General features: G+C 41.6%; 1 protein-coding gene across 1 annotated transcript; it reads left to right on the top strand.

The window, feature by feature from the left end:
- The first annotated feature begins 12,951 nt into the window (after window positions 1-12,951).
- Window positions 12,952-14,361, top strand: LOC122922571 (protein ZBED8-like). Its single transcript, XM_044273231.1, has one exon. The coding sequence runs from the start codon at window positions 12,952-12,954 to the stop codon at window positions 14,359-14,361; it is 1,410 nt and encodes a 469-aa protein (XP_044129166.1).
- The last annotated feature ends 360 nt before the right edge of the window (window positions 14,362-14,721 follow it).

The raw sequence follows: 14,721 nt of genomic DNA, 5'->3' as shown, positions 1-14,721 counted from the left end.
CCTTTGCAGCCGCCCGATACTTGACAAGATCACAGAGGGAGGGCCCCTCCCTCCCTCACCCATCAGCGGCTGCTCTGTTATGGCAGCCGTTGATGGTTACCATGGCAACCTGACGCCTTTACAGGCTTTCGACTTGCCATGGTATAGCTAAGCTGCATCAGGCTTTTACAAGAACCAAGTGGGTCTGGGTAAAAATAAAATATAAAAAAAAGTGAATAATGAACTATGATGAAATAAAAAGTTTGCCCACCTCACTTCCAAAAAAGGTAATAAAAGTGATCAAAAAAGTCGTATGTACTCCAAAATGGTACCAATCAAATCGTGACCACATGAGACAATCGCCCAAAAAATAAATAAATTATAGCTCTCAGACTATGGATACACAAAAACTTTTAATTTTTTTATAAAATGCTATTATTGTGTTAAAGTAAAAAAATAAAAAATAAATAACATATTAGACATATTAGGAATTGCCGCGTCCGTAAGAACCTGCTCTATAAAAATATCACATGACCTAACCCCTCAGGTGAACACTGTAAAAAAAAATGGTGTAAAATAAGCCATTTTTCGTCATCTTACATCACTAAAAGTGCAATACCAAGCTATCAAAAAGGCGTATGCCCCCCAAAATAGTTCCAATTAAACTGCCATCTCAAAAAATGAGACCCTACATAAGACAATTGTTCAACAAATAAAAAAAAGAGCCCTTACATAAGACAGTATCCCAAAAATTGAATTGATAGCTATCGGATAGATCGATAGATAGATAGATAGATAGATAGATATGAGATAGATAGATAGATAGATATTACATAAATATGAGAAGAATAGATGTAGATAGATAGATATTAGATAGGTAGATATAAGAAGAATAGATGTATAGAGATAGATAGAGATAGATAGATATGAGATAGATATATATGAAATAGATAGAAGATAGATAAATAGACAGATATGCTGACTTGATGAAATGACACCTGAGGTTACTATGGTATCATAGTTGGCCAGGGATGTCATGTGACCACTCCTCTGAAGATGCTTGCTGTGATGCATGCTGGGATATTTACTTTCACTTTGCAGCTGCTCCGCCCACACAGCCTCTCATCTATGGGAGCATACTATGCTGAATACATTAGAAAAATTACACATACACAGTATATCTATCATTATACTAATATCTCTTGGCTTTAGTTGTTATCTGGGGCCATATTTTTTTTTTTATGCATAAGGTGGCCAACCCCTTTAAGTTTTACACAATGATTTCATTTTTTAAACCAAAAAAATCATGTTTTAGTGTCTCCATAGTCTGAGATCCATAGTTTTTTTCAGTTTTTGGGCAAATATCTTAGGTAGGGTATGATTTTTGCAGGATGAGATTCCAGTATGATTGGCACTATTTTGGGGTGCGTATGACTTTTTGATCGCTTGATATTACACTTTTTGTGATGTAAGTTGACAAAAATTGCTTTTTTTACACCGTTTTTATTTAATTGTTTTTACGGTATTCACCTGAGGGGTTAGATCATGTGATATTTTTATAGAGCAGGTTATTACGGAGGTGGCGATACCTAATATGTCTACTTTTTATATTATTTATGTAAGTTTTACACAATGATTTCATTTTTGAAACAAAAAAAAATCATGTTTTAGTGTCTCCATAGTCTGAGAGCCATAGTTTTTTCAGATTTTGGGCGATTATTTTAGTTAGGGTATGATTTTTGCGGGATGAGATGATGGTTTGATTGGCACTATTTTGGGGTGCGTATGACTTTTTGATCGCTTGCTATTACACTTTTTTGATGTAAGATGACAAAAAAATAGCTTTTTTTACATTGTTTATTTTTTTTACGGTATTCACCTGAGGGGTTAGGTTATGTGATATTTTTATAGAGCAGGTTATTACGGACGCGGCGATACCTAATATGTATACTTTTTTATTTACTTAAGTTTTACACAATACCAGCATTTTTTTAAACAAATAAAATGATGTTTTAGTGTCTCCATATTCTGAGCTTTAGTTTCTAAATTTTTAGGGCGATTGTCTTAGGGAGGGGCTCATTTTTTGTGGGATGAGGTGATAGTTAGATTGTTACTATTTTGTGGGGCATATGCCTTTTTAATCACTTGGTGTTGCACTTTTTGTGATGTAAGGTCACAAAAATGGCTTTTTTTACACCGTTTTTATTTAATTTTTGGTATTTATAAGACAGGGTGGATCATGTGATATATTTATAGAGCCAGTCATTACGGACACGGCAATACCTAATATGTGTGTTTTTTTCTGTTTTTTATTATAAAATAAGGGGAAAGAGGCCTTTTTCTTTTTTTACTTTATTAATTTTATTACTTTATTCGTTTTATTAAAAACACCTTTTTTACTTTTTTTCTTTACTTAATTTCTGATGTTCACTTTTGGGGCTCTGATCCCCTCTGCAATGCATTACAATACATCTAAAACAGGTGTGTTTGCAGCTCTCACCTATGTTCCTTGGCAATGAGCACGGACGCAGCCCCTGGAAAGTGCTGGCAATCACAAATTCAACAACTTGAAAAGGTCCAGCTTCAATTGCCAAAGTAGAAAAAAGTATCTTTATTTCAGCGACTTTGTAAAAGTAACAGGACAAATTGTTGCGCGTTTCGGACCATTTTAGTAAGGATCCTTCTTTATGACAAGGACCCCCACGAAAATGGTCCAAACCGCATAACAATTTGTCCTGTTACTTTTACAAAGTCGCTGAAATAAAGATTTTTTCTACTTTGGCAATTGAAGCTGGACTTTTTCAAGTTGTTGAATTATAATACGTCTCTATTGTAATGCATTGCCTGTTAGTGTATTACACAGAGTAATACACTAACAGTTTGTCTGAGGCTGGATCTCCTAAACAAGAATGGATTTCATGGGAGGATACCACAGAGGAAGCTGCTGTCCAAAAAAACCCATAGCTGCACGTTTACAATTTGCACAAGAGCACCTGGATGTTCCACAGCAGTACTGGCAAAATATTCTGTTGACATTAGAAACCAAAGTTGTTTGGAAGAAACACACAACACTATGTGTGGAGAAAAAGAGGCACAGCACGCCAACATCAAAACCTCATCCCAACTGTGAAGTATGGTGGTAAGGGCATTATGGTTTGGGGCTGCTTTACTGCGTCAGGGCCTGGACGGATTGCTATCATCGAAGGAAAAATGAATTCCCAAGTTTATCAAGACATTTTGCAGGAGAAGTTAAGGCCATCTGTCCACCAGCTGTAGCTCAACAGAAGATGGATGTTGCAACAGGACAACGACCCAAAGCATATAAGTAAATCAACAACAGAATGGCTTAACACTTTAACGCCCAAGGACGAGATGGCTCGTCCTCAAACGCCGGCACTTAGCGCTCAAGGACGAGCGCTCTCATCCTGGAGAAGTTCCTCCCCCCGTGTGTGGTCCCCACGGTCAGCAGCAGAGATCCGGCGGTTACTGACCACCGGATCCCTGCTGCATCCACCGGCATCAGCAATAATGCCGATGCTGGTGGATTAACCCCTCATATGCCGCGGTCAGCGCTGACCGTGGCATATGGGAGGTTTGCGCTCCCTCACCTGATGGATCGGGTCCCCGCTGTGCTATGGCGGGGAATCGATCGTTGCCATGGCAGCCTCAAGCCATTTTGAGGCTTGGGGCCTGTTAACTACGGAAGCCTAAGAGGCCCAGCCCCCAGGCTGGGTCTCCTAGGCAACTGTTAGCGTCTTACAGTGTAAGACACTAACAGTTCAATACAGCACAATACAGATGTATTGTGCTGTATTGAAACAAGGATCAGACCCTGTAATGTTGAAGTCCCATAGTGAGACAAAAAATAAAGTAAAAAAAGTTTATAAAATTAAAGTTTCATAAAAAAAAGCGTCATTTTCCAAAAATAAAGTTAAAAAAAATTGTAAAAAAAATAGGGATGTCACCTTTCATCACAAAAAGTACAACAGTAAGCGATCAAAAAGGCGTACGCCCATCAAAATTATACCAATCTAACCATCACCACATCCTGCAAAAAAAAAGCCCCTACTTGAGACAATCGCCCAAAAAAATAATAACAAAAATATGTCTCAGAATATGGAGACACTAAAACATAATTTTTTTTGTTTTAAAAAAGCTGTTATTGTGTAAAACTTACATGAATAAAAAAAGTATACATATTAGGTATCGCCGCGTCCATATCAACCGTCTCTATAAAAATATCACATGACCTAACCCCTCAGATGAACACCGTAAAAAATAAAAAATGAAAACTGTGTAAAAAAAAGCAATTTTTTTGTCATCTTACATCACAAAAAGTGTAATAGCAAGCGATCAAAAAGCCATATACACCCCAAAATAGTGTCATTCAAACAGTCATCTCATCCTGCAAAAAATGAGACCCGAGCTTAGATAATCGCCCAAAAACATATAAAACTATGGCTCTCAGACTATGGAGACACTAAAACATGATTTTTTTGTTTCAAAAATTAAATTATTTTGTAAAACTTACATATATAAAAAAATTGTATACATATTAGGTATTGCCGCGTCTGTGACAACCTGCTCTATAAAAATACCACATGATCTAACTTGTCAGATGAATGTTGTAAATAACAACCAAAAAAAGAAAACGGTGCCAAAAAAGCTATTTCTTGTTACCTTGCCTCAATATAAGTGTAATATAGAGCAACCAAAAATCATATGTACCCTAAACTAGTACCAACAAAAATTCCACCCTATCCCGTAGGTTCTAAAATGGGGTCACTTTTTTGGAGTTTCTACTCTAGGGGTGCATCAGGGGGGCTTCAAATGAGACATGGTGTAAAAAAAAACTGTCTAGCAAAATCTGCCTTCCAAAAACCGTATGGCATTTCGTTCTTCTGTGCCCTGCCGTGTCCCCATACAGCAGTTTACGACCATATATGGAATGTTTCTGTAAACTACAGAATCAGGGCCATAAATATTGAGTTTTGTTTGACTGTTAACCCTTGCTTTATTACTGGAAAAAATTTATTAAAATGGAAAATTTGCCAACAAATTTAAATTCTGAAATTTCATCTCTATTTGCCAATAACTCTTGTGGAACACCTAAAGGGTTAACAACGTTTGTAAAATCAGTTTTGATTACCTTGAGGGGTGTAGTTTCTTAGATGGGGTCACTATTATGGAGTTTCTACTCTAGGGGTGCATCAGGGGGGCTTCAAATGGGACATGGTGCCCAAAAAAACAGTCTAGCAAAATCTGCCTTCCAAAAACGGTATAGCATTCCTTTCCTTCTGCGCCCTGCCGTGTGCCAGTACAGCAGTTTACGACCACATATGGGGTGTTTCTGTAAACTACAGAATCAGGGCCATAAATAATGAGTTTTGTTTGGCTGTTAACCCTTGCTTTTTAACTGGAAAAAAAATATTAAAATGGAAAATCTTCCAAAAAAGTGAAATTTTGAAATTGTATCTCTATTTTCCATTAATTCTTATGGAGCACCTAAAGGGTTAACAACGTTTGTAAAATCAGTATTGAATACCTTGAGGGGTGTAGTTTCTAGAATGGGGTCATTTTTGGGTGGTTTCTATTATGTAAGCTTCACAAAGTGACTTCAGACATGAACTGGTCCTTAAAAAGTTGGTTTCTGCAAATTTCTGAGAAATTTCAAGATTTACTTCTAAACTTCTAAGCCTTGTAACATCCGCAAAAAATAAAATATCATTCCTAAAATGATCCAAACATGAAGTAGACATATGGGAAATGTAAAGTAATAACTATTTTTGGAGGTATTACTATGTATTATAGAAGTAGAGAAATTGAAACTTAAAAATTTGCTAGTTTTTCCAACTTTTTCGTAAATTTGGTATTTTTTTATAAATAAAAATGATTTTTTTTTTACTCCATTTTACCCGTGTCATGAAGTACAATATGTGACAAAAAAAATATCTCAGAATAGCCTGGATAAGTCAAAGCGTTTTAAAGTTATCACCACATAAAGTGACACTGGTCAGATTTGCAAAAAATTGCTTGGTCCTTAAGGTGAAAATAAGCCTGGTCCTTAAGGGGTTAATCAGAAGAAAATACACCTTCTGGAGTGGCCTAGTCAGAGTCCTGACCTCAACCCGATTGAGATGCTGTGGCATGACCTCAAGAAAGAAGTTCACACCAGACATCTCAAGAATATTGCTGAACTGAAACAGTTCTGTAAAGAGGAACGGTCAAGAATTACTCCTGACCGTTGTGCACGTCTGATCTGCAACTACGGGAAATGTTTGGTTGAAGTTATTGCTGCCAAAGGAGGTTCAACCAGTTATTAAATCCAAGGGTTCACATACTTTTTCCACCTGCACTGTGAATGTTTACATGGTGTGTTCTATAAAAACATGGTAACATTATTTCTTTGTGTGTTATTAGTTAAGCAGACTGTGATTGTCTATTGTTGTGACTTAGAAAAAGATCAGATCACATTTTATGACCAATTTGTGCAGAAATCCGTATCATTCCAAAGGGTTCACATACTTCGTGCAACTGCATATCCACTTTCCATAAATGCATTAAAGCTGGGCCAACGTTTGTGTGCACAATGTGCCATCGCACCCTTTTCCCTAACCAAGTGAAACATTGCATTCACAGCAATTACAGGAAGAATCTACACATTTTTGCTGCCTGTTTGACAGGGAAATATGTCCATGTGTGCAACAATCACTGTCAAGGCCCTGAACAATGCACCATACCAGATGAAAGGACCAAAGAATAGATTTGTCACAACTGTGATTCACATTTAAAAGCAGGACACAAATCATCCATCGCTGTGGCTAACATGGAACTGGCGCCCATTCCCCCAGAGCTCTGCGATTTGAATGTGCTGGAAAGACAACTTTTGGCCAAAATACTGCCATTTGCCAAGATCATCACACTTCCCAAAGGTCGACAGGCATCTATACACGGCCCTGTAGTGTGTGTGCCATCCGAGGCGGAAACCACAGTCAGTACTCTACCAAGATCGCACAGCACATCCCAGTTACACAGAGTAAAGCTGAAAAGACGTCTGACTTACAAAGGCCACCAGCTGTTTCACAATGTCAGCATGAGAAATGTAGTAGTAGGTCTGTCAAAACTCATTGACACACACCCCGACTACAGTGACATTTCAATCAGAGTGGATGAGACAAATCGCTGCTGCTGATGATGATGGGATGGAACTTGACAGTTGTGATGACACTGAAATGATGGAGATTCTTGAACGCATCAAAAATTGTGATCCATCAGAGGTACTGTCTGCAGGTTTACCATCTGCTTCTGAGCAACAGGAAGGCCATGACCAACAACCTCCCAATGCAGAGGACGAGTAGGATGCACTAAGACCTGGAATTGGCCTAGCCAGTTAATTGCAGCCATATGACCTTGGAGAGGAAGCACTACACACAGTGATGGAATGTTCAGCATTGCACCTGCACAAGGAAACAACTGTCAGCTTCTTTAAAGTTCCTAGTGCAGCGTCCCACTACGTGTGTGCGGGCACTGCTTAAAAGTACTTTTTCATCTTAACAATTGCATTGTACCATGATGTATAACTTTGCATTTGTGTATCTGCAAAATCCCTGTTAACAGGCCTATTAGATGTAATTTATACATCCCACCACTAGATGGGGATAAAGTTCAGGTCCTATATATACCCAGGTCAGGCCTAGTGAGACAGGTCAGTGGTTAGTAGAGAATAGATTAGTTCAGTTGAGACCACAGGTCAGTGTGAAGATCAGTGTGTATATTGACACAGAGAGAGTGAAAAGGTGCAGATCCAGCACTTCAGCTCTAAAGAGAAGTTTTTAGTCCAGAAAGGGACAAAAGAAAAGGACAGTTTCAAATTCATCCAAAGGATAAAAGCCGTGAACCAGGCATAAAGGACCTTTGGGATATTCAGGTGAAGGATACCCTAGACTCCGGCAACCTCACCAAGATTCCACTGACATTCAAGTAACCCACTGCTCCAAAACCACAAAACCTAACCAGCCTAAAACAGTGGATTTTCAGAATTAACTCCGTACCATCTAGAGCAGGCATGTCCAAACTTCAGCCCTCCAGCTGTTGCAAAACTACAACTCCCAGCATGCCCTAATAGCTGTAAGCTATCCAGGCATGCTGGGAGTTGTCGTTTTGCAACAGCTGGAGGGCCGCAGTTTGGACATGCCTGATCTAGAGACAGCATAATTGTACTGCTGCAACTAAGAGACATCCAAAGTAAAAGTTGTGAGTTGCATCTTACCACTGTCTACCTCATTATTACTACCTATGGTTATACCACCATTAACGGTACTGGCGTCACGACAAAAAACATGAAGGGACTCAGCCGCAACAAGCACTCCTAACATCAAGGGCACCTCAACCACCATCTTGGCTGATGCTTCCTACCACAGAGCGTGCCCCGGAGGATTTCATGCTGTCCACCTCAACACTGTGCTGCCAGCCCAGAGAGACTATCTGCTAACCGTGAGTAAACTGATGAACTGTGTGTTATATCATCGGTCCACCGTGCACCTCACGTGTTGCCCCTGCGTCTGGCTGGCTGCACTAGGCTTGGGGCAATGGCTTTCCCTGTTCAGTTCCCTACTAGACAGAATACATTGGACCAGGCAAGACAAGTCAAACTGTCCCCGAGCATGTATTTCAATGCAAGGCTTTTTTGTGTTAATACTTGTTTTGCAAGAGACACAAGCTACCTCTTCTTTGCGCAGTTTGTCACAGAGACACACATGGCCAAAAGCAGCATGTCCATCCAGTTAAGAAAAGGAAAACCTAGTACCAGGGATGGACGAAAATATCCAGAGGTAACAGAGTATGCAGATTTTGATTTCCAAAGCCACCTGTTAGAAAAACGAGGATAACTTACCCGATGCCAGAAGAACAAGGAGATCATGCAATGAAACCATAAGCAGCCAAAAACAAACTGAAACCAGTCTGGGATTTGCTTAATAACCCGAAAGTGCAGCTGGAAGACATGTCACAGCTACTGGCACAGTGTGATATGACTTTTAAAGGGTTTCTACCACTTAGGTGTCACATATTTAGCTGTCAGACACTAGCGATCCGCTAGTGTCTGCTCTGGCCAACCATCCTAATATAATTGCTTTTGGGGCGGTGGTTTGGCTAAAAAAACTACTTTTATTAATATGCTAATGAGCCTCTAGGTGCTATGGGGGCGTCATTAGCACCTAGAGGCTCCGTCTACCTTTAGAAACTGCCGCCCCCAGCGCGTCCCTCCAGCCCGCCCATCTCCTCCTGAATGCGATCCTCCTTGTGAGCGCCTGTATTCGGCGCATGCGCAGTAAATGTCTGACAGCTTCCCTGCTCAGACATCTCCACTGCGCCTGTTCCTCGGAGCACTATGGCGTCATCGCGCAGGCGCAGTGGAGATGTCTGAGCAAGGAAGCGGTCAGACATTCACTGTGCATGCGCAGAATACATACGAGGATCGCATTCAGGAGGAGATGGGCGGGCTGGAGGGACGCGCTCGGCGGCGGCAGTTTCTGAAGGTAGACGGAGCCTCTAGGTGCTAATGACGCCCCCATAGCACCTAGAGGCTCATTAGCATATTAATAAAAGTAGTTTTTTTAGCCAAACCACCGCCCCAAAAGCAATTATATTAGGATGGTTGGCCAGAGCAGACACTAGCGGATCGCTAGTGTCTGACAGCTAAATATGTGACACCTAAGTGGTAGAAACCCTTTAATCAGTACAACTCGTACATTGAGGCATTGACCTCCTCAAGTGTGATTCTAATGAAGCGTGATGTCAAGGACTGCTGGGTGAACAACTACAATCCACATTTGCTGACGGCCTGGAACGCTACACATGGAGTCCATGTGTCTGGCAGACTTTGCATCCCATTACAGGATTGTCTATTGCAAGCAAAAGGAAGATGGCAAGCGAAAGGAAGACGGCAAGCTTGTCAGAATATTGAATGGAATGGGAATGATTCAAAAGCGCACGAGAGGGAAGCCTGCAATCATTGGGTACGCACGCTTAAGAAACCTTAACTGGACACAAGCTCAGACATTCTACTCAGTTTGTGACTGGTGCACAAACCGTGTGCATGGCCTAAATCCTGACCCATTCTTTTACTTTGTCACTGGTGGCGCAGGGACAGGCAAATCACACCTGATAAAGTGCATCTATACTGAGGCGACAAAGATACTTACCAGACTACATGAGGAAGCAGACATATCCCTGACCAGCGTTTTACTAACTGCATTTACAGGAACAGCAGCTTTCAACATTTCAGGCAACACTTTCCATTCTCTGCTGAAGTTGCCAAGAAGTTTGAAGCCACCCTACCAATGACTTGGAAATTTCATAGATGAAGTGAGGGCACAGCTGTCAAATGCAGAGATCATTGCTATTGGCGAGGTGTCAATGATTTCAAAGCCCCTGTTTGCCTACATCAACTGGAGATTACAGCAAATCAAAGGCAGTAAGAAACCTTTTGGTGGTATGTCAGTACTAGCAGTAGGAGACGTTTACCAGGTCCCCCCGCTGGGAAAAAGTAAGCCACTCTGCGTGTTTGAGAAAAATACCAATGACGTCTGGAAAGACTACTTTCAGATGATCACGCGGACAGAGATTATGCGACAGAAGGATGACATTTCATTTGCTGAGCTTTTGAATAGAATCAGAGTAAAGCAGAAGACTGGCACTTTAAGCAATGATGACAAAGCTCTGCTTGCTCAGGCTTTGACAGATCTCACCCACTGCCGTAATGACATGCTGCACATCTTTGCCACCAACAAAGAGGTTCACAAACATGATGCTGCAACTGTGTCTGTTCTCCATTCAAACTTCACCAACATAGATGCCGACGATTACAAAAAAGACCCTAAAACAGGAGTGATGCAGAAGCAACACTAACCTTTCAAAGGACACAAAGACAATCTGATTGACACACTGAAAGCAGCTGAAGGTGCCCGTATCATGATCACAAGAAACATTGATGTTGAAGACGGGCTTGTCAACGGGACATTTGGCAAGATTGCAAGAATAATCATCCAAACTGAGAATGATGATTTACGATAAACAAGCTTGGGCTTGTGCTGGACAATCCAAATGCAGGACAGAGATACCGTAACAAGTTGTCTGGTGATGCTGACAACTTGGTGTACATAGAAAGGGTAGAGAAAAACCTGAGACAGAAAGGAGTTGTTCGCAGGCAGTTCCCCCTGAAGTTGGCTTTTGCATGTACGATTCATAAGTGTCAGGGGATGTCGATACAGTTGGCAGTGGTCTCATTGAAACGGGTCTTCCAACCGGGAATAGACTATGTTGCTCTGAGTAGAACGACTACACTGCAAGGACTGCACATAACCGACTTTGATGAGAAGAAGATCTTTGCTGATCCTGAAATCACAGCCTCCCTGGACTCAATGAAGAATGCATCACTGGAAAGTGTTATGCCCCTTAAAGTTTCTTCAGACAACAGACAAACAGCAAACATTAACAATTATCCATCACAACATGGAAGGATTACCAGCTCACATTGAAGATATCAAATTTCACCACGAGTTGATATTTGGAGATGTTTTAGGTATCACTGAAACTCATCTCTCAGGCTCTTCTGTTGCTGAAAGTCTCCAGCTGGAGGGCTACAACCTGTTCAAACGCAACAGACACCTCTCGTACACAAACCTTCCTGACATTGCAAGTAAAAGTGGCGGAGGTGTCGCCTTGTATGTCAGAAACCATTTCAAGGCATTTGAAAAGCAGTATCATCACAATGTGACTGACTTGGAGTTCTTGGTTGTCAAACTGGAGTCCCATGTGCAAGCTTTGATTGCCATTGTTTACAGGCCACCGGATTACAATATTGGCCAATTCCTTACTAACCTGCTGGGCCTCTTGGAATCTTTAGAAACAATGGATTGCCAACCTATAATACTCTGTGGAGATTTCAATGAAGATTTTCTCTCCAGAGCAAAGAAGCCAATATCTAACCTTCTTCACTCAAGAGCAGTGGTTCTTAACCTGGGTTCGATCGAACCCCAGGGGTTCGGTGAGTCAGTCTCGCGGGTTCGGCCGCCGGCCCTGGGGGGCCGCTTTGATAGGTGGATGCCACAAGACAGGAAAATATTTATTTCCTGTTACTCAGACTCCTTTTGCGCCCGCTGCGGCTCATGATCAGAAGAGCCGAGCGAGCGCATTGATTTTGCTTCCGCCAGCCGCCGGATGTGAGCGGCATATCTTACGACTAGTGATGATCGGCAGGGGCAATATTCGAATTCGCGATATTTCGCGAATATTTGGGCGAATATTCGCGAATTTATGATCTTCAGGCATTATTTTCTTGATTGCGAAAATATGCATAAAATTCGCATACAAATTTTCACGATTAAAATTTGCAATTACAAATATTCGTGATCAACACTAATGACGACATGACGTCATATCCGGCGGCGGATCTAGTGACTGCACAGCATGGTGGCGGCGGCGGCATCCTGTCCCTCCTGCACACAGACACCGGCATCACTGAGCTAAGCTGACCTGTTGTACTACAGGTAAGAGTAAAGGGGCTTGGAGGACCTATTGTGTATTGTATTTAAGGGGGTCAGCATTGTATTGGAGGGGGGTTAGCAGTGTATTAGGGGAAGGGGGTTAGCAGTGTATTAGGCAAAGGAGGGATCATCAGTGTATTAGATAGTGGAGGGGGGGGCAGTAGTATATTAGGCGCAGTGACTTATGGGGCTGACATCGATTTTTTTTCCAGGGCTGCTTTGTATCCCCAGTCCGGCTCTGGAGGTCAAGACACACACCCGACTCGCTCCGCTTGTCCATCATTGGCTGCAGGTGATCACGCAACATCGCTTGGCCTATCCCTTCATACTAACTATGTCGAGCAAAAAAAGAAAGTGGTCGGACGAATATGTACAATATGGATTCACATGTATAACGGAACGTGATGGGAGTCAGCGTCCTAACTGTATGATTTGCAATGCCAAGTTGAGCAATTCTAGTCTAGCACCGGCAAAACTAAGAGAACACTTCCTTAAGCTGCATGGAGATGGAAAATACAAGAACACAAAGCTCGCTGATGTCAAGGTGAGGAGAGCCAGATTCAATGAAAAGGCTAGTCTGCCTGTTCTCGGCTTTGTACCCATCAACAAACCGATCCTCATAGCATCGTACAAAGTTGCTTGCCTGATCGCAAAGCAGGGCAAACCCCACACCATTGGTGAAACACTCATAAAACCAGCTGTGTTGAAGATGGCGAATATCATGCTGGGAAAAGCGGCTGAAGTTAAGTTATCCCAAATTCCTATTTCAAATGACACCATCAGCGACAGAATAGAGGACATGAGCAAAGACATCTTGGCTCAAATAGTTGCAGATCTGATTTCAAGCCCGGCAAAATTCAGCCTTCAACTCGACGAGACCACAGACGTCTCCAATCTAAGCCAGCTTGCAGTATTCGTGCGCTATGTGAAAGACGACGTGATAAAGGAAGAGTTTTTATTTTGTAAGCCTCTTAAAACAACAACTAAGGCAGCCGATGTGAAGAAACTTGTGGATGACTTCTTCAAAGACAACAATCTTTCGTGGGATATGGTTTCTGCAGTTTGTTCGGATGGAGCTCCAGCCATGCTGGGAAGAAAGTCTGGTTTTGGTGCGCTAGTGAAAGCCGATGCACCACACATCATTGTTACGCATTGTATTCTGCATAGGCATGCATTGGCAACAAAAACCTTGCCTCCAAAACTGGCAGAAGTATTAAAAATTGTAGTGGAATGTGTGAACTATGTGCGAAATAGTGCTCTGAGGCACCGCATCTTCAGGGAGCTGTGTAAAGAAATGGGATCTGAATTTGAGGTACTTCTGTACCATTCCAACATTCGGTGGTTATCCCGGGGACAGGTGTTGAATCGTGTTTTTGCCGTGCGTGTGGAATTAGCCCTGTTTTTGCAAGAGCACCAACATTGTCATGCAGATTGCTTCAAAGATTCTGAGTTCATTCTCATTTTAGCGTACATGACTGATATCTTTGCAGCTCTAAATCATCTCAATCAACAGATGCAGGGCGGTGGAGTCAACATCATCGAAGCGGAAGAAAACCTGAAGGCTTTTCAAAAAAAGCTACCGTTATGGAAACGACGAATAGAGAACGATAACTTCGCAAACTTTCCCCTGCTAGACGACTGTGTAAGAAAGATCGAAGATGTATCTGGAATCGGAGACATTTCTGTACCCACGGAACTGAAGCAAGCAATTGCCACGCACTTAGATGAGCTTGCAACGTCTCTTGATGGATACTTCCCTACAAGAGAGTCATATCCAGCATGGGTGAGACAGCCGTTCACATTTAGTGTTGAGACAACAGATGTTAATGATGAATGAAATCATTGAACTTCAGCAGAGCCAGGTTCAACAGCAACTCTTCAGAACAACAACGCTCTCAACGTTTTGGTGTCAACAAATGGTAACGTACCCTGTTATTGCTAAGAAAGCTCTGGAGTTTTTCATACCGTTTGTTACAACATATCTTTGCGAGCAATCCTTTTCAAGGATGCTGGACATAAAAACGAAGAAAAGGAACAGACTTTGTTGCGAAAATGACATGAGAGTGGCACTTGCCAAGGTAAAGCCGTGCATTTCTGACCTGGTCTCTGAAAGACAACAGCAGAAGTCACACTGATTTGCAGTAAATATTCATTATTATGTTTTTATTTTTGTGTGAAAATCATGTTTTAATGGTTT

The sequence above is a fragment of the Bufo gargarizans genome, unplaced genomic scaffold (genome assembly GCF_014858855.1).
Source record: "Bufo gargarizans isolate SCDJY-AF-19 unplaced genomic scaffold, ASM1485885v1 fragScaff_scaffold_486_pilon, whole genome shotgun sequence".
NCBI classification, from domain to species: Eukaryota; Metazoa; Chordata; class Amphibia; order Anura; family Bufonidae; genus Bufo; species Bufo gargarizans.
This window is presented reverse-complemented; position numbering and strand designations above follow the sequence as displayed.

Bases quoted from the DNA above. Each gene is read 5' to 3' on its own strand.
- LOC122922571 (XM_044273231.1), top strand. From the start codon at position 12,952: ATGATTTGCAATGCCAAGTTGAGCAATTCTAGTCTAGCACCGGCAAAA.